This window comes from Lotus japonicus, chromosome 2, assembly GCF_012489685.1.
Source record: "Lotus japonicus ecotype B-129 chromosome 2, LjGifu_v1.2".
In the NCBI taxonomy this organism is placed as follows: Eukaryota; Viridiplantae; Streptophyta; class Magnoliopsida; order Fabales; family Fabaceae; genus Lotus; species Lotus japonicus.
In genome coordinates, this window is record NC_080042.1 from 46,653,194 (window position 1) to 46,680,774 (window position 27,581).

The 27,581-nt window shown below is 38.7% G+C and overlaps 1 protein-coding gene across 1 annotated transcript; it reads left to right on the forward strand.

Moving 5' to 3' along the window:
* Window positions 1-18,442: 18,442 nt before the first annotated feature.
* Window positions 18,443-27,581, forward strand: LOC130738131 (protein S-acyltransferase 8-like). The gene is made up of 5 exons (XM_057590045.1): window positions 18,443-18,900; window positions 23,389-23,574; window positions 25,485-25,790; window positions 25,912-26,145; window positions 26,706-27,581. The coding sequence occupies exons 1-5, from the start codon at window positions 18,859-18,861 to the stop codon at window positions 27,195-27,197; spliced, it is 1,260 nt and encodes a 419-aa protein (XP_057446028.1). The 5' UTR covers window positions 18,443-18,858; the 3' UTR covers window positions 27,198-27,581.

The following is a 27,581-nucleotide window of genomic DNA, read 5'->3' on the forward strand; positions in this document are numbered from 1 at the left end:
CACTCAACAACTAAATTAGTATGCATGTTGCATGATATGTATGCAAGTTAACCCAGTCAACCACATGCATTCCGGAAAGGGATGGACATCAAACGGATCAGCCCTAACACCAGCCACGGTGGAGCCATTTCGGCCCGCGTGCCTCTTACTCCAACAGGGGTAGTCAGATCAGTAGTAAACCCGTAGGTCTGCCATTTCGGTCTGCTACAAGAGACGTCTACAAACGCTCTTTCACGGCATTCCGGGTCTTATGACCATTTTGGAAACCGACGAGGTCCAGAGTACGTCCTGTGTTAATACCTCATTAATGTTGCATGTATGCAAAATGATTAGTCAAACAACGTCTCCGTCCTCACTCGACACGTCGCCACGTGTTCTAGGAAAGTTAAAGTCTCTAAAAGCTTACCCTAAGGTAAAGTCGATTCTGCGACCAAAAGACACACTTCATAACGACACATAGCTGCTCCAACAGCACCACAACAAACGCTGCTCCAACAGCACAATAACAAACGCTGCTCCAACAGCACAACAATAAACGCTGCTCCAACAGCACAACAACAAACTCAACACTTGGATCCGACGACACTCCTCGTTTTTCCAAAACTATGATTTGACTTCCAATGCCTTCCTTCGAGGTTGTTATCATTACTTAAAGATTTTGAGGTTATTTAAGGTCTTATGAATTTTCTTTATAAAATAGATTCCATTTTGTCTTATCGCAAGTCTTATACATTTTCAGGATCTCCCAATCCCAAGTCGCTTCCAGAGGATGTCTCGATCCACTAAACAAAATTAAGGCCCGAACCTCGTTCGTCCTATCAAACTTTCTCAAAACTCTCAAAATAAAATCGGCATGACCTGCCCGCTATTCTCACCATTCAGAATCTCAGATTCCAGTACAGAGCATATTTAAATCATCACAATCAACAACATGTCATATATCAATAAATCGCATCATAAACACTTAGCACTTAGCATATAAAGCATGCACCACACATCCTAGATTACCCACATAGCACATAGCATGTAAGACAATCTCAAAAACATTCAGTAGATGAATCATCTACATTGTCAGCCGAAGCCTCAGAAAACATTTTCCAATCACACACAATTCCAGTGCATAAACAGTAAACAATGTCGAAACATCGACCCTAAGCATTAACTAGAGATTCAGTGAGAAGCCCTCACCTGTAGATTCTCCAGGACGATCCCCTAACACTTGTTCACAATCAAAGGCTTGCTCCTCTGGGAATTCCTCAAAATCACCTTTAGAGCAAAACCACAGAAATACTATTAGAATCTATCGAAAACTAAGCTATCGATACTTACTAAGGTTACTCGAAGTAATCTATACTCTAAGGTACGATAATCTAGCGCGAAAGACAAGTTTTCGGAAAAGGAAATTTTCCTCTCCCCCCCTAATAGGGCTCGGCCACTTTGTGCAATTGTGGGGCTCGATTTTTCTTCGATCAAACTTGGTTCCTATGCTTTCATAAGCCGTAACTAAGGGTATTCTGAACTCGGAAAAATTATCGGATCAAAAACTGTCGCAGGGGTATTTTGGTCATGATTTTTAACTTAGGATTTTTCAAAACTGAAATCCCAAAAATAAAATTTTGCAGGGACGTCACCAACGACGTTTATGACAACTAATCCTACTAGCACTAAGCTAAGGCGATAGTTTTCAGCCTAAAGGTTGAAGCTTTACACCAAAAACTCCAAAAATGGGTATTTTAGGTTCAAATTGATTCCGGCGGAATTCCGGCGACATAACGGAAAATCTAACCCGGCAGAAGTGAACTTGGGCGCATAAGGAAGAGGTTTAGAATCAGAAATGAAAGATTCAGGATAGTTTTGCAAAAACCCATAAACTATCCGCTCAGAAAACTCTACAGAAAAGCTATGGAAAAAGCGATCAGAGGTAAGGATTAGCGACTATACCTCGAAGCCTTGAAGTAGCAACTGATTGATCGGCGATCAAGCAAGAAATGAACAAAAGCTCTTCTTCCTTCTTCCTCTTAGCAAATTCGCAGGTTTTGGAGAGAAATGGTGGAAATTTGTGATATTTTCTCATTTCTTGGCTATATATAGAGGTTGGCAAAACGCGGTAAAATGAAAGTTTCGCGAATCTGATTTTTCCGGCTTCATTCTCCATGAATTCTAAGATAGGTTTTGGCGAAAGAATTCCAAAACTAAAATGAGGTCTCCTTATATTTTAGGTGACTAATGCAAAGTCGGTGTAAAACTATTTTACCCGATAAGTTACTTTTTGCATCGAATGTCGGAATGGAAAACTTCCTTCTGAAGAAAGATTGAAATCATCAAGAGAAATGGGTGTACGCGTGTAGAATCTTCATTTGAAGCTCTGAATAGAAAAAGTCTTCATTGACGGTTGATTCTAGGGTTTTGAAAAACCAGGGATTCGGTTTCGGCAAACTTCCGATGATTGGAATCGGACGTTCGTAGATCCTAGAGTTTCGCCTCGAAATGATTGTGATATATGGAAAAAGAGAAGTTCTAATATTTCTCTAAAGATTTTTGGACTAAATTCCTACAGTGTTCCAAAGCTGGAAGTTTGTTGGAAATTATATTCCTATAGTGTTCCAAAGCTGGAACATAGTTTTGTTTCCTAAGGTTCTTGTCCTAGGTTTTAAATGCGAATATTAGTCGTGCTATAACTTAAATCGACTTCGATACAATCCTTTGACTTTTCCTGAACTTTCTCCTTCATAAATATATTTCATTTAATAAACTTTCGTTCAGGTTTCCCTTCACATTACATCAACCCTAATCGTGAATAAGAAGTTTATTCACTTAGCATAAACTTAAAAACTCGGGCCTTACATAAGGAATCTCTCTAAGATTCGTTCTTCAGCTACTAGCTTCCTTATAAACGCATCGGTGCAAAACTACTTTCTAGGCTTAGCGTGTTATTCTAAACCTCGTGTTACTTCTATAGTTAAAACACGAGCAGCAGTCAAATAAATTCTTAGTAGGTGTAATAACTATAAGGTCAAAGCTTAGCGGTAAAAGCAAGTTCAGGCGTGTTGCACACGCTACGGGGGTAACGAAGAGTATACTATACTAGAATGAGAAAGAATAGTTAGAAAGTTACCATCGTTCTTGCGCTCTCCTCTGACTAATCCATCAGCTCCCTCGCCGCACAAGACATGGACTCTTCCTCGTGCAGTAGAATGTCTTCCCCTCACCGTATGCACAGATGGCTCAACCTTGGTTACATTGCAATCCTTGGCTTGATGCCCCGGACGATTGCAGTTGAAACATAGAGGTCTCCTTTCTGGACACTTGTTAGTGTAGTGCCCCACCTTCTTGCACACTACAACATTTTTCACTTTAGACCACGCTAAATTCTTCAACGGAGAAAAAACCGTGGCCTAAGTACAGTATATGTCGCGGTTCGATAACTGTGGACGCTTGATGACCACAGGTGATGAAAACCGTGGCACCTAGATTTTATTCCACAGTTTAATATTTGTGGACAATTCATGACTACGGTTTTTCGACTGTGGAAACCTTATCCCATTAATATAACCGTGGCATAAAAATTTACATTTTTTTGACATTAAAAAGTTTAAAAGTAATAAAACAAGTAAAACCCCAAATCAAAACTCACTCTCATCAGAACTTCACGATGAAAAAGAGAAAGATTATGAACCCTAGCTATCTCCATCTCGATTGTTCGTGACCCTCCTCCCTCCGCCGGCACCGCTCATCTGGCGACAGCTCATCTCGCGCGACCCTTCCCTCCACCGATTATCTTCTCTCTCAAGTACTCGTGAGCGATTTCGATCTCAAGCGACTTGAGCCATCACCCTTTCCATGTGTCCGGTCTTCTTCCTCTGCGACGAGAGCAACGAGATCAACCATGAACCCCACTGATTCTCATCACGTTGATAAAGAGTTCAATGTGTTGACTGGTATTCTCCTCTTGTTCTCCATGGGTAACCCTCTTTATCATGTACACCCCTCATTTCTTCTCATTATTCATTAGGCGTTGAGTGTTTTTCTTTTTTCATGTTAGATGTTAGAAATTACAGGGTACTTCTCTGTTGCTTGGTTCTATGCATTATTTTGTTTGCTGAAGTCAGTGTTTGTTTTAGTTTGATTTGATGATGGTGCTCAATTTGGGCATGGATCCTGGTTTGAAGGATTCTCTTCTGCATAATTAGTTCTCTTTTGCCATTGTTACTTGTTTGTGTTTGTGATTTTAATAGTTTTTAGTTCAGTTTCAGCTCTTGTATAGACAGGTTTTAATCAACTATTTTATGTTTTTTAGAAGATTTCCGGAAGATTTGAGCTTTGGTTTAGTCTCTAAATCTTTTGCCATATTTTTTAGGAGTTTCTGGAGGGCTAAGTCTTTTGCCATATTTTTCAGCAGAGGGGTGCAGAGAAGTAAGGGTGAGGATAGCCATTTTCATTTAGCTTCAGTGTTTAAAGAGGTAGACTCTTCCGTTTTTCTTCTCATTGTATTTGCCTCTGTTTTGAGCACTTCTTTGCTGATTTCATAGTGGATTTCATCTGATTGTTCAAGAGTTGGTGGAGTTCCTCTTTTGCATTTTATGTAGAGTACAAAAGAGCGGGTAGTAAGGGGGAAGATTGTGTTCACACAGTCGCATACACTCTTTTTTGCATCAATTTAGTTATTTATATTTTATATTCAATTAGGAAATGAGGCTACATAATTTTTTAGCAATAGAACTATTGCATGAGATGTTGCAACTCTAGAAACTAACAATCATGATGATCAATCAGAGTAGGTAGAAGGTTTAGGTTAGTAAAAGAGTGAGCTTTTCCAACAGAGAGAGAAGGGATGTGAGAAAAGGGTTGGGAGTATTGTGTAGGTTCAGTCATGGCTTTATGTCAGCAAAGATCAGTTCTTTTGATCATGGAATTTTCCCCATATAAAATAACACTGCTGGTTAAATTCAATATCTTGTATTGGCTTCTCACCAATTGTTTCTTAATTAAATTGAATAAACTAGGTAACTGTGTATCCTGGTTCAGGAAGCTGCCAGTGATTTTAATTATGCAGTAGGATATTTTTGCTTTTATCTGTGTTTGTTATGATAAGTTCTTATGCTTCAATGTCAGTAGCTTTACAAGCTGATAATATATAATTACAAGTAATTCATATGGTTTGATTTAATTTTTGTTTTAATGATGGGCTATGGCTATGCTGAATGTGATTGTGATTGTTACTTTTTTTTGTTCTCTTATGTTGTCTGTCCCCAACTCAGCTATCAAGTAACATGTCTGGGAATCATCCAATTCGGGCCTTGTTTCATAGCTTTGACCATGTCTCGAATTTTGTTCAACACCATCTCTCCGATTTGGTAGGACTTCAAGTTCAGTCATCAGGACCCTCTGGTAGAGGCTCTCTTTTCTCTATCGCTTCCTCCATCAAAGCCCCACTTGCAAAAACAACATCTTCTGTACACCCTAGTGATAACATCCTCAAGGTATCCATCATCAATTACTATTGCAACCTTAAATTTCTAAACTTTTATCATGGCTATCGTGTTGTGTCTGCGAGCGTGGTTTCGTTATTGGTTCTTTGCGCTTCTGAACTCAAATCTATTGTTGCTTATGTTCCATTGGAATTTGATTTTCTTCTTCTTATAAAATGTATATTGTCGTTCATGCTTTGCTTAGCTGTGATAAAATTGACATTTTTCTTTAGTTATTATTTTCACATGGTGATTATGGGTTAGATCTCCTTGTATCCTTTTTCTGTAATCAGCACGACAAACATTCTCATAACAGAGTGAATAATAAATTTGGCTTCTTGGAAAGAATTTCATGCATAATTTTTGGGGTTTTCTTTTCATAATAAACTAGTTTAGTTTGCTAAGTTTCTCTCGCAATGCATGGTTAATAGTTTTGCTGGTTAATAGTTAATTTATCATTTTTATTGGGAGGGTGGGAGGTATAGCAGAACTTCAAACTTATGATTACTGCTTTTTGGTGGTGAATGGTGGTATAGGAAGTTTGATACCTATTTCTTATATAGTATGGTATTTTCTGTCACTAACTTGGTTTCTATGTAGGAAACTAAATAATACATTTTGGGTATTTTGTGATGTAACTGTTATCTTTATATTTTCCTTTTTACTTATATATGATTATTCAAAATTATCCAAAACTATACATAGGTTTCTTAAACTAGCCGAGTGAAAAATGGGTCATGTGATGAGTAATTGGATATATCAGGAAGACTGGTTCTAATAACAGTAGTGACAAACAGAATTTCAGATTGTGGTATCCTAAAATCATGTGTTTCATGTTTTCATTTTCAATCTATGCAGTGTGTTGAAGTGTTGGAGAGCTTATAGGGTCCATTCTGGGAAGCAGTTGGATTGGTCTTCAATTGCACTCTGCTCTTAGGTCTTGTAATTCAGATCATAGCTTGTGAAAGGTTTGTTTATATATTTGCTTATTTTGTACTTAGGATTTGATTTAGTCGTAAGTTTTTGGGTTATTGTAATACTTGTCATTTATTAAATCTTGAACTAGTAAATGCCAAATATTTGTGGTATAACAGCTTAATTGCTCGAAATCTATTTGATCTGTCGTGGTTTATTTTAAAAAGTAGTAGTAGTGTATGACCATGGATTGATATCAAAATATTGTGGCATAGACAACGGTTACGAAACCGTGGCACTAACATGTCTTATGAAACCGTGGCATAAATCTCTGAGACCGCGGTTTCAGTAGGCATGTTAAGGCCACGGTTGTCTTTCAGGCCGCGGTTTATGATACGTGGTATAAAGATAACCGTGGCCTTACGATTTTCAACGAACTGTGGCATAAACGCGATAAAACCGTGGCTCATGAGCTTGGCCACGGCCACATACACTGCGACAAGGAAACCGCGGCCAAACCGTGGCTTATGCCTTTAGCCACGGTTTTTTCACATGAGCCCGCGGTTTTCCTTCCGCGGTGGAAGGGCAAAAATGCTGTAGTGGCACCTGTAACACGTCCCTCCTTGACCCGAAGTCTTGTTTCCTATTCCTCCGGTAGCATTTATGGGCTTATACTGCCCCGAGGTAAAACCTTCCCCCAAAGGACGTTGATACGGCTTCTCCTGTCGGAATCTCTCTTTCCCTTGATTATTTTGAAAGTTCGACCTCATTGGTCCCCCCAGTGCCTGTTCTATTAATCCTCTTGTTCTTCATAAGTTCAACTTCTATTGCCTTCTCAACCAAAGGTTGAAATCGCACAATCCCTAGCGGCCTCACCGAATCTTCGATGTCAGCTCGTAGTTCGTTAATAAACCTCTTGCACATATCGCGCTCGTCCACATGGTCATTGAAAAATTGGAAGTGCTTTGCCAATGACTCCAGTTTGGAAGCATACTCAGGTATGGTCATGCTCCCTTGACAAAGAGTCAAAAATTGCGCTTCCCTCTCATCTCGGGCACTAGTCGGAAAATACTTATCTAGGAACGCAGTTCGAAACGAGTTCCAGTTCACCACCTCGTTATTGGCCTCCATAATCCCTCTGGTACCCCTCCACCAGTACTCAGCATCTCCTAGTAGTAGATAGGTGGCAAGGCCCACCTTAGCTCCTTCGGCGGTATGCAGTACCCCAAAAATCTTCTCAATCTCTTGGATCCATAGATCCGCTCTGTCTGGGTCAGTCCCACCCGTAAACTTGGGCGGATCCTGTCGCCTGAAATCAGTCAGCCCCCTATTCTGGTCTAGGGCTACCTCCCTCTCACGCTTATGTCGCTCACGTTCAGCCTTGTCAGCACGCCACTGAGCGTTCTCCGCAGTTTGATTTGTCATTGCCTGGGCCATAGCAGTCATTGCCCCAACAAGTTGGTTCATGTTCACCATGTTCTGTTTAGTTAAACAAACAGTTAGTACTAATCATAAGATAGCATCTAGCATAACTATACAATATGATTAAGTAGAAACTTCAACCAATTTCAAGCGAAAAATCGCTCGGCAGACAATCAATTTTCACTCTTTGCAGAGTCACACAACCTAGCACAGAAGACCTATTCCCCAAAGACTCCCAAAAGACTCGACAAGCTCTGATACCACAATGTAACACCCCGATTTCGGTGGCGTCTCTTTAGTAACTCAAGAATAAAATAAAGCGGAAAAGCAGGTTTTTTTTTTTTTCGTTTTGTTTAAATAAAAAGACTTGTCGATATAAAGACTCATCCCAATCGCGATTAACAGCGATTAATATACAATACAAGCACACCCTTGCTGTAACTGAAAACATCGTCACGAGTGTCCTCAAGTGACGGAAAGTAACATCAAGTAACTAAAAGTATTGCCCAACGGCAAACAAGTGCGACTCATAAATAGAGTCATAAGTTTTATAAATACAGACCTCCGAAAAGTAAGTCAGCCCAAAACGGCTTCCAAAAAGACTTCTTACGTCCGACTACTCCATGCGATTCCCATCTACGGAGAACCACACCGAAAGCAACCTGTCGGAAACTACCCTGTCCCAAAAGTACAAATGACGAATCAGAGCTATGACACTAACACCCAACCTCAGTAGGCTCTAAACACCCATACCCTATACTTCCATCATCGACCCTCATCTGGTCATGCATTCAGTCCGGGTCCTCGTCGAAAGCTTCAGTAATAGTCATTACGCTCCTGGTCCTCCTCGAGTGACGAACCATCACGAATCGACTGACGGACGCCTGGCAGCGGGTCGACCGCCCAAACACAAACATACAAACAAAGCCAAGGCGCTAGGTTCAACTCACGGAATAAAATAGATAATACAACCAACATGTGAAGAATAAGGGGGTATATATATATATATGTTGTATATATATATGTAATTTATGTATTGCCTACCCTAAGGTATATACATAACATGTTATCAAAGCTCTAATAAACAATTCGATATCTGCTATCTCAACAGTTCAATAAACAATGACTCAAATAATCAATAAGGGTGCATGTATGCATGGAATGCCAATTCAGAAGATTATCCCAACAATTAGGCATGTCAAGTCGATCCAACCCATCGGGTTGAACATACGGACTCGCACACACAACTCCCACAATTAGGCATGTCGAGTCGATCCAACCCATCGGGTTGAACATACGGACTCGCACACGCAACTCCCACAATTAGGCATGTCGAGTCGATCCAACCCATCGGGTTGAACATACGGACTCGCACACGCAACAAATGACAACGCCAAGTCGGTTCACTCAAAAGAGTCGAACATACGGACATTGCGCGCGTCCAATGACTATTGCCGAATCGATCCAATCCATCGGATTGAACATACGGATCCGCGCGTGTCGTAAAGTTGTCGCTGAATCGATCCAATCCCTCGGATTGAACATACGGATTCACGCGAGGTAAAATGGCAATCGCTGAATCGACCCAATCCATTGGATTGAACATACGGACTCACGCGTGCCTGAGTGACTACCGCCGAATCGATCCAATCCATCGGATTGAATATACGGATCCGCGCGTGTCAACAATTATTGCCGAATCGGCCCAACCCGTCGGGTTTGGACATACGGATTCGCGCCGCAAAGTCGAAGATACACCCTTGGTGTTCTTCGTGAAGGCCCAGTCTTTTGACCGTCCCAAACCCCAACGTATGCATAATGCCATATGGTTAACCAAACATCGAATCGTCCTCACATGTACGAATTTAACCACAAATCTCAATTTAAAAGGACCCGAAGGTCAAAGTCGTCTTTGCGACTAGGCTGTGAAAAGCCGGAGTACATATTGCACTCAGTGACATTTCCTTGGTCACTATGGTTCATCCTCGTGACGACCATCAAATCATCTCAAGTTCAAGGCTTTTTGACTATTTCCCGTTTTTCACAATCATTTCCAAGTCTTAAATTTTCCTAAAGGTCTCGTTAATTAATCAAAGCATTTCAAGTTGAGTTAATCAAGTTATGAGGTTTATTATCGAAATTCAAGTTCCATAAGTTCTCAAGTTCCAAATTCCAACTAATCAAAGTTTCCCAAATCTCCCAAATATAATCCCCGGGAAAAGTCTAAGTATTCCAAAGAGGGCTAGATCTCAGACCTCAGGTCAGGACCTGCCTAGGGTTTCCTCTCAACCCGAAAGATCAACAAAATCAACTCAAATGTCCTACGCTCCGCAATCGCGTCAACACGCACAATTCGATATCTATTCCACAATATTCAGCTCTAAAGAGCGATGCAATAATAATATGGTGCGGAAATCATAAGACAGAAACCAGTAAACGGCCGAAGCCTCTCAGAAAACGGAGACACACGTCTCATATAAGTTCACTCGGCCGAAGCCTCTAGAAAACATTTTCCAATTCACAGCGATAAACAATATCCAAGCAATATTCAATATCAAGCAATATTCAAGTCGAAGTTATCGACGCCTACAATACAAATAGCTAGTAAGTAAGTTGCCCTAACCTCGAGTTGTTCTAGTCTCGCGGTGTAGGTCTCCCTCACAAGCTTGTTCAATCAATCCCAAAGTTTCCACAATTGAACCTTTGAGCAAACAAAGCAATAATGAATCAACACAAGTCGATACAGTCGAAACAATCCTAACTAATGTTCGACAAAGCTCAAGAACCTTTAGAGTACAACATTTAGGCACGAATGGAAGGGCTTCCCCCGAATGGATGAGTTTTGACTCGATTCAAGTTTTGTACAAAAACACTTTAGTCGCTAAAACGTGCATAACTCGAGCTACAGAACTCGGAATGACACGAAACCAACGCCAAAATTTCGACAACGGAGAGAGCTACACTATAACTCAGGTCATACAGACCCAAAAATTATTTTTGGACACGGTACTATAGCAATTAAGTTTCGGCCACTATCAAAATAGGGCTTCCCGAACTTTTTCTTCGATCTAATTTAATTCCTAGGTATTCTTAGGCGATATCTAGGCCAGGGAAACTCTAAGAAAAATTATCGGGTCGAAAACTGTCGTAGGGGCATTTTGGTCAATATTTTTAGCTCGGAATTTCAAAATTGGAATTTCGAAAAACAAATTTGATGGGGACGTCACCAACGACGTTTATGACAACTAATCCTACTGGCGCTAAGCTAAGTCGTGAGTTTTCAACCCAAAGAACGAAGCTTTGGCTCAAAATGGGTATTTCGAGCAGAATTGAAACTCGGCGGCAATTCGGCGAGATTCAGCAGAAAACAACCGGATATTCATGCTCTAGAGCACGTAGGCAATAAGTTTAGACACTGAAATCAAGTTATTTGGACAGTTTTACAAAAAGCTCAAAACTTTGAGCACAGAAAGACATAGAGAAAAGCGACAGAATTTAAGATCAGAGGTAAGGAAAAGCATCAGTACCTCGAGGCCTACGCGTAGCAACGAACAGAACGACGATCAGTCAAGAATTGGCAAAAATCACTTTTCCTCCTTTTCCTCTCCAAAGTCACGGCCGTGTGTGCGTGTTTTGTGATTTTTTTTTTGTTTTTTTTTTTTCATTTTCAAGCTATTTATAGGTTTTGGAAAATGCGGAAAAATGAAAATTTCGCGATTCCGATTTTTCCTACTGATTCCAACGTATTTTAGACACGATAATCTTCCCGCTGAATCTTCTAATTCTTCAAAGAAATATCAGTATGATTTTTGGTTTTCGAGGCTTGTTTTTAATGTTTACCGGCTTAAAATGCACTTTATGGTTTTGACCTCGGATGCAGAAACTTCCTTCTGAAGAAAGATTTGGAATGTCGATTAGAGTGGGCGTGGCGAGAATGAAATCTTTATTTGAAGCTCCGAACAGAAAAAGTCTTCATCGTCCGTTGATTTTAGGTTTCTTGAACTATCAGGGTTTTAGTTTCGGCAAACTTCCGAGTATTGGAATTTGACGTTTGTACAACCCAGGGTTTCGTGTCGAAACGCTTGTCATGAAAATGAATAAGAGAAATTCTGACATTCCTCTGTATATTTTTGAAATTAGTTCCTATAGTGCTTTAAGGGTAAATTAATCGTTTACTGCTTTGGCAATAACTCGGAAAAACTCCTCGAGAAACTGCTTTGGCAATAACTCCTGGAGACTGAACTTAGTGTATAAATGACCGTTAACTCATAACAGTCTTCACATCCCATATGTTTCCTAATTCAAACATCACAATGGCATCCTTCGAAAGTTGTATTAGCGAGCTGAGGAAGAAAGCTTTTGATGAGGACCTCTATATCAACGTTAGGCATCCAGAAGATCCTAGCGTCTACCAACTGACCAATCGGCTGCTGGGCATGGGTCTAAGCCCCGAGATGGACAACAAACTCAGAGGGTTCCTCGTATTTGTAAAGGAGCTCCATGATTTGTTCCAGCAGGAACTAGACAATTATGCCGATATTTGAGCGGTGGAGGCTTCACTGAAGGCCGCGGTGGAGAGTCCTGAAAGGCAGGAGGTTCGTCAGAGTTTGGTCCCGTTGGAGAACAAGCGGCACCGCCTAGAGCTTGAGAAAACAGATTTTCGTCGTCAATGTAGGATTATGAGAAAAAATCCTCCGTTTTAAGATGTAATAAGAATGATATGAATAAAAAAGTTTTTTTTTATAAATGCCTCTAGATGTATGTTGATATGAATGCGGGAGCAGGTAAATAATGAACGGAAAAATAAAAACGGGTGAATAGAAAAATGAATTCATACAATTCCAAACCTAGAATTGGACTACTTTCTCTCGAGCCAAGTCATACGACCACCTATTGCGAATCGTGACTGAGGTGCCCTAATCTCTTACACGAGTATATCGGGCGAGACCCAATGGCAAGAAGGGTCCGCCTAGTCCACAAGACATGTTCCTGAAGAATGAAGGCTTCCTGTCTTCATGAGCCATCTTTAAATGATCCACCCTCAAGGGGGTACGTTGAGCGGGATACAATGGCATGCAGGGTATGCCAATTCCACAAGACGCGAGCCTAAAGAATGAAGGCTAAACGTCTTCATGAGCCGTCTCCAAAGGATCCACCCCAAAGGGCGTACGTTGGACAAGACCTAATGACATGAAGGGTCCTCCTTGTTGGAATATGTACTAGTAGCTTAATATTTATATTTAAATATTACAACATAAATATGTAAGAGATACCTATAGGGTCACACGCATAGAATTAGCCCACTAGAAAATATGTCTTATTGGACCAGCCCATTGGATAAGCCCAATAAGGCTCCAATAAGAATTATGGTTAGACTCCTTGTGGGTGCTTATAAATAGAGCATAAGATGCTCAAACCCTAGATCAGAAAATTACACACTCATGCCTCTGCTAGTACAAGGAGCCGCAAGGGATATCTAGTGGGAGAGTTCAGCACTTTTGTGGTCACCTCTTCTCCCACTAAATTCCAGTATCTTTGGTAGAAGAGAGCTGGGTATCCGTCAGGGCCTGGAGCTTTTAATGGGTGCATTTGGTGGAGAGCCCATTTATCCTCATCAGTCATGTACTCTTCAGCCAGTTCTTGTGCTGTTCTCTGGTCAACTTTGCTCTTGATTTTCTGGCAAACCGCCTCTATATCCTCTGGTTGGGCACTAGTGAAGATCTCTTCAAAATAGTTTTTGAAGCAGTCCACCACTTTTTCATGTTTATATACCCAGTTTCCGTGAATATCTCTGATCCTACAGACTTTGTTCCTCTTGCTCCTTTGGTTAGCTTTCCCATGAAAGAATTTGGTATTCTTGTCCCCTTGTCGTAGCCACAGTGCCCTTGACCGCTGCCTCCAATATATTTCTTCTCTTTCAAGGAGGTCTGCATACTCTTGCTCCATTTCTTTCTTGGAAGCTATGTTCTCTGCGGTAGGTGCCCACTTCTGTGCTTGTATCAATTTCCTTTCCATGTCTGCCACTTTTCTTTTCATGCTTCCAAATTCAGTGGCCATATTGCAAATTGTCTCTTTGGCCATGGCAAGTTTGTTCTCGATGCCCTCACCTGCATTTTCCCATGCCTCCTTTAAGTGGAAGCTAAAGTCGTGCTCCCAGGTTAGGTGTTCTTCAAATCTGAATATCTTTTGCTTTTTCCTGTACCCTTCCTGTTGTTGGCTTGTTATGTTAATTAAAAGAGGGGCATGATCAGAGGTGTACCTTAGTAAGTGTCTTACTGTTGAAGCTGTCCACATGTCTAAAGCAGATTGTGAGACAACACATCTATCTAACCTTTCTTTAATGTTGGCCTCATCTTTTCTTCCGTTGCACCACGTGAATGGTTCCCCCACATATCCTAGGTCCACCAGTCCACACAGATTGAGGCATTGAATGAAGTCTTCTAATTGCTCAATAGTTTTATCAACACCACCCAACTTTTCTGAATTCGAGACTATGGCATTAAAGTCTCCAAAGCAAATCCAAGGGCCCTCCACCTCTTCTTTAATGCGTGCAAGCAACTCCCATGAGAGGTGTTTATTTTGTTCTTCAGGATAGCCATAGAAACCTGTTAGAAAGCTGACTTTTTGTTCTCTATCAGTGTACTTTACCATAATATGATTGAGGGAGTAGGATAAGACTTCTATATTGGTGTCTTCTTTCCACAATAGAGCCAAACCCCCACCCTTTGACCTCCCTTCACCTCTACATTCCACCACAAGCATATTTTTTAGGTCTAACTTTCTTCTTATCCTTTCCATATCTCCTTTCTTACTTCTTGTCTCCATTAAGAAGACTATGTTGGGGTCCTCTATGTGTGTGAACAATTGCAAGGCTCGAACTGCCGGGGCGTTCCTGATATGATTTGGGAACACAAAGGATCGTCTTGAAAACCGGTGACAAAAGATAGGAACTTGACCCTAACCGCGACCTGCCGGTAGAACCAAAGTTATCAAGTTTAGTTCTTAACCCAAGAACAAATGGGAAGCTCTCACAATATGAGAAAACTCAATATCATTCAGATTCAAAAACTGATTTGTTCCATACATTGAGTCCCTATTTATAGGCTAAGTGGGATGCTACTCTTTCCAATAAGTAATAATGATCCCACTAACATTTAATAGACTCCACTAGAGATTTATAGCTCCACTAGCATTGGAAACTTGAGTAAAAACCCACTATTCCTAAAGATGAGTCAAATGCTCATAAAAGACATTAAAAACCAACTAGGGGGAATACAAAATGTCATCAGAAAAATCACCCCTATATTAAATACGAAAATTCAAGAAAATAACTAAAATGGACTTATTTACTAAATATTAATGTCCATGAGTGCATCTTGAACATGCAGATTGGGCTCTTGGAAATTATGCCTTCAAGTTGGGTCCAAGTCATCATCATTCTTGAGTTCAAGGAAATTGACCCACTTTGGAGTTGCTTCTAATTTATTCTGATCTTCTTTTCCCTTGAGCTCCAAAATCAGTCCTTGCAAAACTTGCTTCATTCTTTTGGTCTTGGACCTTGTCATTGGACCTCTTATTTCCTGCAAAGGGTCTTTCTCTGGGCTGGACCGATCCTCATCAGTTCCCCAGACCCCGACAGTTCCAACTAATTGTTTTCATGTCTTCCGGCCGTGCTGGTCTTTCAGCACTGCCGATATCTCTTCAAGCTTCAGCTCTGATTTGCTCTTCTTCTCATATCCACAATGGTCGATTTCCTCACCGTCTATTTCCATTTCTGTTCTTTTGTCCCCCACGCTAATCACCTAGTGCGTTGTGGGATCACCTTGGTTGGCTCTAGCTATTCTTTTCCAACCTATGAGTCCACCTTGTCCAGCTTCCTTGTTGTCTTTGCTTTGTGGCTTTTTACCAGTGCATGGGAGCTGGCTTGTGTGTGTTTCAGGATCTACTTCATTTTCTGCTAGCTCTTGTGTGATGTTAATCTGTTGGAAGACCTCAGAAACTTTATCCATACTTTGTTGTTCCACCTGGGAATTTTTCTCTTTTGGGGGCTCTGGATCTGGTAGATCCTGCTGCTTGCTTTGGTTCTCTAGAGAATTTGCTGCATATTCTTCGACCGGCAGTGGCTCTTGTTCCTGTTCCTTACTGAATAGGGTCCTTTTCACCTCTTTTCCTTTCTATGCATAGCCCTCCTTTCTCATTCTAGTGGCCTTTTTTGAGGAGGCCCTCATCCATGGGCCATAGGGAAGTCTCAGTTTCTCTTCTTCCTCATTCTCTTCTTCATCTTCTCTGTCTGGACAAGATTTAATCGTGTGTCCCAGTAGTCCACACACAAAGCAGAAGTTTGGGAGTCGTTCATACTTGAAGAAGATCTTACCTCTTTTATTGTGTGCTACTTGGATAGAGGATCCCCTCTTGAGGGGCCTTGCCAGATCTATGACGACCTTCAGCCTTGCGTACTTTCCCATCAAGCATTCTTCAGACTTGTCATACTCCACTGGTTCCCCAATGCTCTGCCCTATTTTGTTCACAGACTTCTCATTTCTCTTATTCAATGGTAGGTCATAAATCCTCACCCAAATGGGGCAGAGGTGAGGGTGAATCTCAGAGGGTTGTTCTTCTCCTGATATCCTCTGCAGTGCTAAGACATGGCCGTCAAAAGTCCATGGTTGTCCCTTGAGGATGAGGTCCCTGTCTCTGGTTGAGTCAAACTTGAAGGAGTATAGGTTTTTCTCCAAGTCTACTATGTCCACTGCTCCTCTTGTCTTCCAAATGTTCAGCATTGTGTTTTTGAAAGCCTTCACATTGTATGATTCGATGGCCCATAGCTTCCCCACCACCGTATTTTCGATTGGGTTACCAGGTCCCCCTTCGTCGTCGAGAATCAGTGTTTCGTTCTCTGCCTCTGAGAACTCGAGTTCTCTCCAAGCCTCCATCTAGGTAGCAGATGAACAGAATACTCCACACTATTGGGAGAGAAAGCCAATACCGAGATTGGGTGTGAAGACCAATACAGAGATTGGGTATGAAAACCAATACAGAGATTGGAGGCACCAACTCCACGACGCCTTGAAAGAGTCCAAACCCCAAGAGGTCAAAACCCTAGCAGAGGCAAAGAGAGACTTTTGTTGTTTGAAAACATTACGTGTTTGATTGCAACATGAACTTTGAAACATGCATTTTGCAAGATCTTCTCATATAGGGAATTTTATTCCGCTGTGGTAATCAACCGTATGATTCCCTTCACTCCTTATACAAGTAGGATAAAAATATAACATGTAGGATAATGAAATGACACGTAGCAAAGTGACACAACATAATTCATGATATGCAGGGAAAAGTGACATCACTTGAAATAATTTCAAATAATTTTTTCAGGGACCAAAAGCTTTGAATTTTTTATATGGACCAATTCAGATTCCTTTTTATTTATGCGGGACTAAAAACATATTTAAGCCTATGTTTCAATATGAAATTATGAGAAGGAAAAAGTTTAAATTTGAAGCATTGACAGTATAAAGATTTTTTAAGGTCAACTAATCATATTTAAAAGATATAACACATCAATGAATTAAATTAAAAAATGTTTACTCACATCTTTAAAATTTGATTGAATGTTAGTGTAAACAAATTTACATTGTAAGTGTTTGAACATTTTCCTCAAAATGAAATTTGATCGTATGATTTCGATGTTTTAAAGTTTTTCCAATTCATATAAATTGACACTGAAAAAAGAGATTAAGAGACATGCACTCTAGTGTAAAGAAGTTTCACATTAACATTAAATCACATTATACTATATAGGATCAAGTGGTTAATTACATTTCCCTCTAATTGTAATTAAGATGAAAATAAATTTTTAATGTGACAGGAATCAATTGAATCTATGTATGTGTAAAAATATTTACTCTTAAAGTGTATTATCCATTATTTCTTATAAAAATAGAAATTTTAATGAATAAAATGTGTCATTTAATTCATGTATATTTTAAATATTATCCTATGCAAACGTAAACATAAATATTTTAAATATTATATTTTATACTAAATCTTATTATTAAAAATTTGTATCATTTAATACATATAGTTTAAATACTATATTCTATTCTAAATCTCATTATTTTATTCTTAATGGATAAGACCAAATTAAATTCTTTTTCTTTAACGGTTATGACCATTTACTGCTTCATTTATTTTACCAGTTACATCAGCTTTAACTCTTGTCCATCTTATTTACTTTTTATTTGAAAGAAGAGAGGAGTAAATCAGTGAACAGTAGATAGAAAGAGAAAATGGACTATCTCTATCATAAGTCAAAACCATTGAGATGATGCCACTTAAGAATGGGTCCCACTGAGTAAAGTAAGGCTGTAGTAATTGCAATAATAAATAGCAGCAAATACCAAAAAAAAAAAAAGGAAAAATGGTTGATGCATGTAATGTAAGCTTCTTTCACACATTATCCAATTCATCTTATCACATCAAAAATTTATTACTACCATAATATAATTGGTAGTCGGTGTAAAACTTGTTTACGCGTACATTAAATTGCTATTAATCTCATTAGTAAAAGAAATAAAGGAAAGGGTAACGCCTCCTTGTTTCAGGTGGTGAATTTCAGAATTTCACTGGAGAAGGGGTTCAGGTCATAAACTCACACACATACATACACACACACCTTCTTCTCCTTCTCTTTCTCTTCCCTCTTGTTCTTCTTCTTCAACAGTGTCTCTTTCATTTCACTCTTTTTTCTATTTACCAAAAAAAATACAAAACAAAACTTGCAAATTCCAAACCCAAAATCGCCATCAATGAATCACACCCATTTCCTCTCTCTCTCATAAGCCTTTTTCTCTTCACATTCAGAGCCAAACCGACCTCGTTCTCCCTCAGATTTTGACCTGTGGAATCGCTGAATCGAAGCAACATTCAGTGGTGGGGTTGAAGGTGGTGGGGCTGGACGTGACAAGAAGTTGCATGTTCTGGGTCTGCGTGGTTTTCTCGTCACATTGAGTTTTGCAGCAGAGGCTTGTTGTTGTTGGTGTTGTTGTTCTTCATGGCAGCGAAGCGTGTGTACGAGGCATGGAAAGGAAGTAACGTAATGTTCTTAACTTTTTTCCCTTTACTGGAATATTTTTTTGTGCTTGTTGTTGTTGTTGAATTTAGCTTTCAATGCTTGATGTGATATATGGGTATGTACTAGATTTGTTGTGTTAGTTAGCGAAAATGCTGTTTGCTTCATTCATTTGTGATTTTTTGATGGGGTTAATAGTTCTATGGATTTTGAATTTGTAATGCTGTTGTCATTGTTAGTTGTTGAAACTGGGTCTGGGAGTGAGATAGGAAAAAAATTAAGTTGGGGATTTGGTTTCATGGTTCTGGAACTGGGTGTGTGTGTTGAGTTGGTAGAACACAAACAGACACATAGTCTCACTGTACGAATCGACGCATGTTCTTTTGTTGTTCTGAAACTCCCTAATCTGCACATCAATCCTTTCACTGAAAACACAAAACTGCTTAGCTGAGTAGGAAACCAGCTTCCGGAAAGGCCCACTGTTTTTCACAGATGGTAATGTATTAAGTCAAATAATCTCATTAATAGTTATATGGCTTTTGAATTTTGAATGCTATTGTCATTGTTACTTGTTGAAACAGGGTCTGGAAGTTAGAGAGAAAATAAAAAACTTGGGGATGTAGTTTCGTAGTTTAGGAACTGGGTGTGTGTGTGTTGAGTTGGTGGAACTGGAGTACAAAACTGCTTAGCTGAGTAGAACCAATCAACACATCTTTTGTTCTGAAACTCTCTAATCTGCACATCAATCCTCCCTCTGAAAACTCAAAACTGCTTAGCTCAGTAGGAAACCAGCTATAGGAAAGGCCCATTGTTTTTCAGAGATGGTAAGGTATTAAGTCAAATAATCGCATTAAATTCTTCTTTCAACTGATCTCCTTCAATGAACCACAACAAATGCTCTATCAGGTTATTTACAAAGTCATCCTATTCCTACCTCACACAAACAGACGAACCTGCTCATTCAAAATTGCGTAATTCATTAATTACCAAAGCTCATAATCACTCCACCAACATAAAACTGAAAGCAAAACCACTTAGTTGAGTAGAAAACCAGCTGCAACCAAGACCCCTTTTTGACAAGGGAGATGGTAGAAAGTAAATATTCACATTCAATTATTCTTCAAATTGAATAATCCATTTAACCACAGTAAATGCTCTGGCAGCATACTTACAAAGTCAACCTCCCTCACACAAACAGACAACAACAGTTACAATAGACTGACGAAATTGCTCATTCAAAGTTGCACACTTCCCAAATCACATAATCTCATTAGGAAGCTTGAGATTAAGGTTTTTTTTTTCTTTTATCAAGAAACACGATGAAAAGGGTATGGTTTGAAGAGGATGAGGAAGAAATCTACAACTATGATATAAGTGAAAGCAATAAAGAGGAAGACTTGGACCTAGAAGAGGATAATTGATGATTCGTATTTATGAAACTTTGATTTGAATTTTAATGTTTTTAGACAATTTAGGCTCAGACTTCTTGGTCATCTTGACTTGTTGGTATTTACTTCTATGTTTTGTTTAAGACTCCTATTAGCGAGTCTGATGAAATCTACTTTATATTTATAGTACCAATAAATGAGTTTGAGGATATCTCATGTCAACTTGATTTTCCTACGATGAATTGTACACTCTCAACCATGGGTTGAAATCCTTGATGTATGGTCTAAAATTGCTTCTCGTAAACTGGGTCCCATAAAATCTTATATCCCCTTTCCATCAAATCTTGGTTACTAACTGAATTTCCTCTTTCACATTGTCTTCTAAACCAAATTCTTTCTTCTCCTTCATGAAGCTACCGTATAAAAGAAATATAATTTGTCTTTCCATCCTTAGCTCATCACACCATTGCTTATACTTTGAAATAAAGAGATTATGATGAATTGCGGATCTAAACATACACAGGGCTCAACATATAACCTGTGCATATGATCCTAATTAAATAAGGAAACTGGTCTATTGATTGATACTTATTTAGAGGACTAATTGGTTTTGCAGCATATACATGATATTATGATGTATTCTAAGATATTCCAACTGTCCTCAAATTGGTGCATATGTGTCAAAGGCATCAAGCTTTGGCATAAGCACCCTTTAAGAGATTTATGAACATATCTTCCTGCTTATCATTAGAATTTACAAACACTGTAGCTGCTGTTTCTTCAGGCTAAATTTTCTTCCTTGCAATGTGACAACATATTAAAAGTGTCTGGTACTCTTATGATAGACTAGATTTGAAGCTATTGTTAAAGTTGCCTGATTATCACATATAAACTTCATTCATTATGATTCATAAATATTCAATTCTCTGAGCAGTTTTATAAACCATATGATTTTCCCATTGTTTTGATACGGACTTCAAACAATGCTCCTGCTGCATAATGTGTCTAAACAATGCACACAGGCTCTATTTATATTAGTATCAGTAATATCTACAATAAATGCAATTCTAATTAAAGAAGGAAATACATTTGAAGATTTTTGTCACTTAGAGAACTAATTGATTCTATACTATACACGTATGTTACTCCAAAGATATTCTGGCACTTATAAATAGTTCCTTCCAGTCTCCTCAGAATAACCTTCATAAACTCATTCATAAGTTGATAGTTATGATGTGCATGAACTTATTGCAATGAAACTCGTATTTCAAAATGTCGATATCTTACAATCTTGCAGAAACTCATTTTTCCTAATCTTGAACATTGCATCTGCACTTGTAAATGTACTATACTATCGATGTAAAGCATGGATGGTGGAAGCTCTTTCATTGTCAAAAAATACTAGTATAGTTATCGATAATCATTAAATTACTCTTCAGGTGTGGTTATTGTTGTCTGGTGCAGGCCAATTTGGGCTGCAGTTACGGCCTGATGTCGTTGTAGCAGCCACTGGAACTGAGATGTTGTAGCCACATTATGTAATGTGGTTTGCAATGCTAAGCCCTGCTTTTTAAATTATTTCTTAGATGTAGTATGTTACGGGTAAATAGAAAATATTTTAAATGTTTCATGATAGGTTTCTGAATGAAATATTTTATTAAGGTTTATAACTATTGATATCTTTAAAGAATATTATAGAGTTTTACTTAAACCAAATTTTACAAAAAGAATACTGAACTTAATGAGTAACAGAGTAAGGCATTTTTTGAAACTTCTCTAGAAGACCTTATCATTTCAAATCTATAACTTTCCTTAACAGGTCTAAAGTTTGTTTGGCTGACAGCCTTCACCACTGACTTACATAGTTGACAAGTCCTCCTCTCAAGCAGTTGGGTTGAAAATTCCTGTCAATTTAGAGGCTGCTAAAGCATAAGTTTAACCAAATTTAACTCGCAGTAGAGATCAGGATATCCTGGTGATTCCCATCCTAAATGATGTTGTCAAACCTTCGGTTATTGTATTTGTATATTCTTCACCTTCTAGTTAGTAAGACAAATCATATTAATATCAACCCCTACATACCCAAAAGAGTCAGCGATGTTATTCCTGAGTTAGGAGGATTCCCTATACATACTCAACCAGTTTGTACGTTCTTTCTCTTATGATTCTTTTGTAAAGAAAGTAATATGAGTAATGAGTTCTCCCTAATGAACGTCAAATGGAAAACGATTTTGCAGTTTTTTTTTTTAAATTGTCAGAATATCTACATAATATCTTTGAATGCCTTCTACGCATTTAAGAATAGTTTAGAACATCTTATAAAGGTTTTAGAATATATTATAGAATCAATTAGTTATCTAATTGTGTAAGCAATATTAGGCACTGCTGATAATAACAGATTGGAATTACTAAATAATTATACAAGTACTGGTGTTTGAGAGCCAGTTCTCTCCCTGGAATTCGAGAGCCAGTCCTCTCCTACTAACTTGACAGATTTTCTGAATAATCCTAACTATCTTAAATAAAGGAAAAGGAATAACCACCCCTAAACAGTTTTATTAAACATAACCCCACCCCTAAACAGTTTTATTTAAACAGTACAATAAGTTATAACTGAACATAACTACCAATAACTAGCTTCCCTCAACTGTCAACCGCCCCTTTCTCTCCAGTTTCCCCTGGCTGTACGCGCGCTCCCCGGTCTGCCTGTGGAGGCTGCGCCTCCAGTGGGTGGGTCTATCAACTGTTTGTCTAATTTGATTAAATTTTCTTATTTGGTACCTTTAAATTAGGGTTAGTTGTTTTATTTCTTTGTGGGCTTGTATTGGTAATACTGAGCTAGTAGCCTAGTACTTTGACCTAATTATTTATATGAATATGATATTTGTTTAGTATTATGTGACATTTCATAATACTCCATGTCAATTATTAAGACTCTATTCTCTCTTATCTTCTCTCCCTATCTGTACCCTATGACTTCAACAAGAAATGTTTGTCACATTACTCACTGGAAATGATATCTCATTTTGCAAAAACTTTCCTGCTTCTTGTTTTATTTTCAAAAGTGGTCTTCCATACATTAATATCTTATTTCACTTCAAACTTTTCTCCTAATCTCCTGCAGAAATTCCTATTCGGAGGAAGGTTGATATTTGGGCCTGACGTGAAATCGCTGCTTTTAACCTTGTTCCTGATTATTGCTCCGGTTATCGTCTTTTGTGTATTTGTAGCAAGGCATCTTCGGCATGAGTTTTCGTCGTATAATGCAGGATATGCTATTTTGGTGGTGGCAGTTCTCTTTAATATTTTTGTAAGTTCTATCATGTTTTTTACCTTCTTTTTAATTTGATTTTTTATACGTATGCTTAGCTAAAACTTGTTATTTTGTATGCCCCATAGTAAAATTTTACAATATATTTGTGATAGGAGGAAGATGATTCCTATCAGCAAATGTATGCATTGATGGTAAGTAAAATGTAATTACAGAAATATAAGAGCCGTAATGCTTCCAGCCTGGAACACCCTCCTTGGCCCAACTGAGAGAAAAACTATTTCCTCAATGAATTCTCCCTCCTCTTACATTTATGTATATATGCCCCTGCTTATTCCCGCTCTTCTATATTTCTCTCTCTATAACAAACTCAGCTAAGTGTTATGGACTTCGGGCCTTATAGACCTTCAGCACCTTACCTTTCTGGGGCTGATTTGGATTTATGATACAAACTAAGCAGAGAAAAGAAACTAACAGAGACAATGAGAAAGTAAACAGTGTGTATATTATTCAAATGAGAAGTTACAGTAGTAAGATACTCCACTGCCCAGAGCACAACTCCTACAGAGAGAAAAAGCTCTTCATTCACACTAGCAAAATTGTTTCTTCCAGATACACCCACTCTCCACTCAATCTTCCCCTATAAGGAGTAAGGACAGTCACCTCAACTTCTTCCATAACTAACATTTCCCTCCTCATTTTATCTCTGCCATCTCATTATTCCTTGCTGTTCATTTTATCCTAGTATAGAACTCTCCAATCTCCATACTTTGGCCCAATGGGACAACTGTTGAACCCTCTCACCTTGCTGGACCCATGTTTTAGTTTGGGCCCTATCAGTTTGCACTCCCATTGATACCACTCCCTGTAATAGCTGCCCTGACGTCAAGGATGAATGAAGGAAATTGTCCACGAATAATGTTAGCATTCTCCCAACTCCCAAGTAGCGTCTTCCGTTGTTTCCCTTCCATTAGATCAGCCATTCCGTCTCTAGTTCCCCTTGCTTCTGAACATCTCTACCTGCTAGAATTGCTTCTGGTTCAATTGTTGTTGGCTCATCATTCTCTAAACCAGGAGGTAATTCAGCCTCCCCAGAATGATCACCAAGAGCACGCCTGAGCTGAGAGACATGGGACCCCGGATGAACCTGAGATAGTAACACTCCGGGTTCATGTTGCTGGATTTTCGCCCTAGTTCGTTGTTAACTTTTTGTACGCTGGCTCAGTTGATCCTGTGACAATCCAGAAGAATTAGTTTTGACTTGCATCAATCTCAGCCAAGTCAAGTATGAAAAGTTCTCTCTTGTCTGCCCATGGATTTAGCGGAAGTTCGTCAAGACCCTCATTAGTTTTTCATTTTCTAAATGACATATTTGTAACAAGCTTAAATCTAAGTAAACTTTAGCTTGAAGGGGAGAGTTGAAATATGAAATAGATATCTTATAATATCTCTGTCATATCTTTGAGTATCTTATAATATCTGGATCATATCTTATAGTAGTTAATCTAATTTCGATTATTCATTAGATTAGTTTCTATGTTTATGATGATTTTTTCCTTATTTAATCAGGACTATGTGTCCTTATTAGTTTCCTTATTTAGCTAAAAGTAGTAATCTACCCATTACTGTACATTACGGGCAAGTATTTTGTCTTTTGCAAGATATTACACCCAATACACGTAATACAATATCAATATTACGGGCAAGTGTAAATCCTCAAATTTCATCATACTTTTTTAATATTTCCTAATTTAGTAATTTTTGGAGCTGTTTTTAATGCTTATTAATTTCATTTTTTTATCTTTAATCAACATCTTATTAAACACTGTTTGGCCATATCTCTAGCCAATGTGGGACTTCTAATACTCCTTAATAAGATGTTGATTTTCTTTATATTTTTCTGACTTCTTAGGGATTGATGCAATATAATCCTATTATTTATTTTATAGGTGCTGGTACTTCTCTTCCGTACTTCTTCGCGTGATCCGGGCATTATTCCGAGGAATTTACATCCACCAGAGGAAGAGTTCCGTTATGACTCTTCAGTTTCTGCTGATCCCGGGGGACGACAAACACCAAGCCTCCAGTTCCCTCGAACAAAAGATGTAATGGTCAATGGCCTTCCTGTAAGGATAAAGTATTGTGAGACATGTATGTTGTATCGTCCTCCTCGTTGCTCACATTGCTCCATTTGCAACAATTGTGTTGAACGTTTTGATCATCATTGCCCTTGGGTGGGCCAATGCATTGGACTGGTATGATCACCATGTTATTGATTTTGTGACACCTGTTTCTTTCATATTGATGTTCATTCACTCATTACATATTTGCTTTTATCTTATTTAAATATTTATTTTTGGCTTTTTCAATGTGCAGAGGAACTACCGTTACTTCTTTCTGTTTGTTTCTTCAGCAACTATTCTTTGTATCTATGTGTTTTCTTTCTCCGCCTTTTACATCAAGGTTCTGATGGATCATAATCATCCGACAGTTTGGAAGGCATTCAAAGCATCCCCTGCATCTGTTGTACTAATGGCATATAGTTTCATCTCTTTGTGGTTTGTCGGGGGACTCACTGGCTTTCATTTGTACCTCATTGCCTCAAATCAGGTATGTTGATTTCTTTTACATTTCTCAATCTAATATCTTGTTTATCTTATTGTTCACTGTGCCTACAAACTAGTGGGTTGCCGGGTTGCTAGGTGAATAAAAAATACTAGTAGAATCGTCCGCAGTGTCAATAGATTTAATTTGAAACCATATTTTTAAAAAAAATCTTTACATGGCTTAGATTGCAAACTTCTAAATCTACCAGGCGCCAGCCAGTAGTTGAAACAAAATGATTATTTTTGAATGTAGCCTAAAAGTAGGCTTTTTGATGGAGAGAAAAGAATATTGAGATAATGGTAGTTTCAAATTTTGCCCCCTAATATTCTTCCTTTTACCAAAAGAAATGGTAGTTTCAAATTTTCAGACGTTTTGTTCTTATCTGCTATCTTCCCTCAATCCAAACTCCAAATATATGCTCTTAGCTGATTGACCTGTACCACGATTTGTCTTAACTGTCCGAAATTTCTAGAACCATGTTCTATATCCTCATAGCTTATTATCTGTAAATTTTACTTGTGCGAAGAGCATCTTCATCACCTAGGTCATGCCTTGTTTTGCAGACTACCTATGAAAACTTCCGTTACAGATCTGACCGCCGGATCAATGTTCATAACCAAGGTTGCTTAAATAATTTTCTGGAAGTTTTTTGTACAAAAGTGAATCCTTCGAAAAACAATTTCCGGGCTTTAGTTCAAGAGGAGATGCAGAGGCAACCCCCTCCCGTCACTGCCCGGGAATCTGAACCAGATTTGGGTGGAGATCCTCGTTCTAAGGTTGAAGATGATCTAGATATTGGTGAAGACCTGTTAAGGATATCACAGCGTCGGAATATTGAAGACATTAGTGAAGACATTCGCAGTAGAGGTAGCAATGGACCTTCCCTTAATACATCTGAAATTGCATCTGTTCTTGGCTCAGATCGTCGAGCTCCAAGCATTCGAGCAGAAGCAAGGCGCTCGAGTTGGGGAAGAAGCGGAAGCTGGGAAATTGCACCAGAGGTCAATACCAGTTCTAATGTAACTGAAACTAGAAGCCATGTTGCTTCAAAGTAAGTGCCCCAAAGAAATGACTTGAGATTGTTTTTCTGATATTTGCACAGCATATCAATTTAGTTGATATGGTTTACTTAGATGTTAAGACAGAAAAGGAAATGCTCCACAATCAGAATTTACCATCATAGGTATGGGACTTGAGATTGTTTTTCAGATATTTGCACAGCATATCAATTTAGTTGATATGGTTTACTTAGATGTTAAAAGACAGAAAAGAAAATGCTCCACAATCAGAATTTACCATCATAGGTATGGGACTTGAGATTGTTTTTCTTATATTTGCACAGCATATCAATTTAGTTGATATGGTTTACTTAGATTTTAAAAGACAGAAAAGGAAATGCTCCACAATCAAAATTTACCATCATATGTTTGGGAGTTTAA

What these genes read in the sequence shown, in the direction of transcription:
- LOC130738131 (XM_057590045.1), top strand. Translation starts at nt 18,859, where the DNA reads ATGGCAGCGAAGCGTGTGTACGAGGCATGGAAAGGAAGTAAC. An exon ending in CAGTTCTCTTTAATATTTTT is followed by an intron (nt 23,575 to 25,484) that starts GTAAGTTCTATC and finishes TTTATTTTATAG; the next exon opens with GTGCTGGTACTTCTCTTCCG. An exon ending in TGGGCCAATGCATTGGACTG is followed by an intron (nt 25,791 to 25,911) that starts GTATGATCACCA and finishes TTCAATGTGCAG; the next exon opens with AGGAACTACCGTTACTTCTT.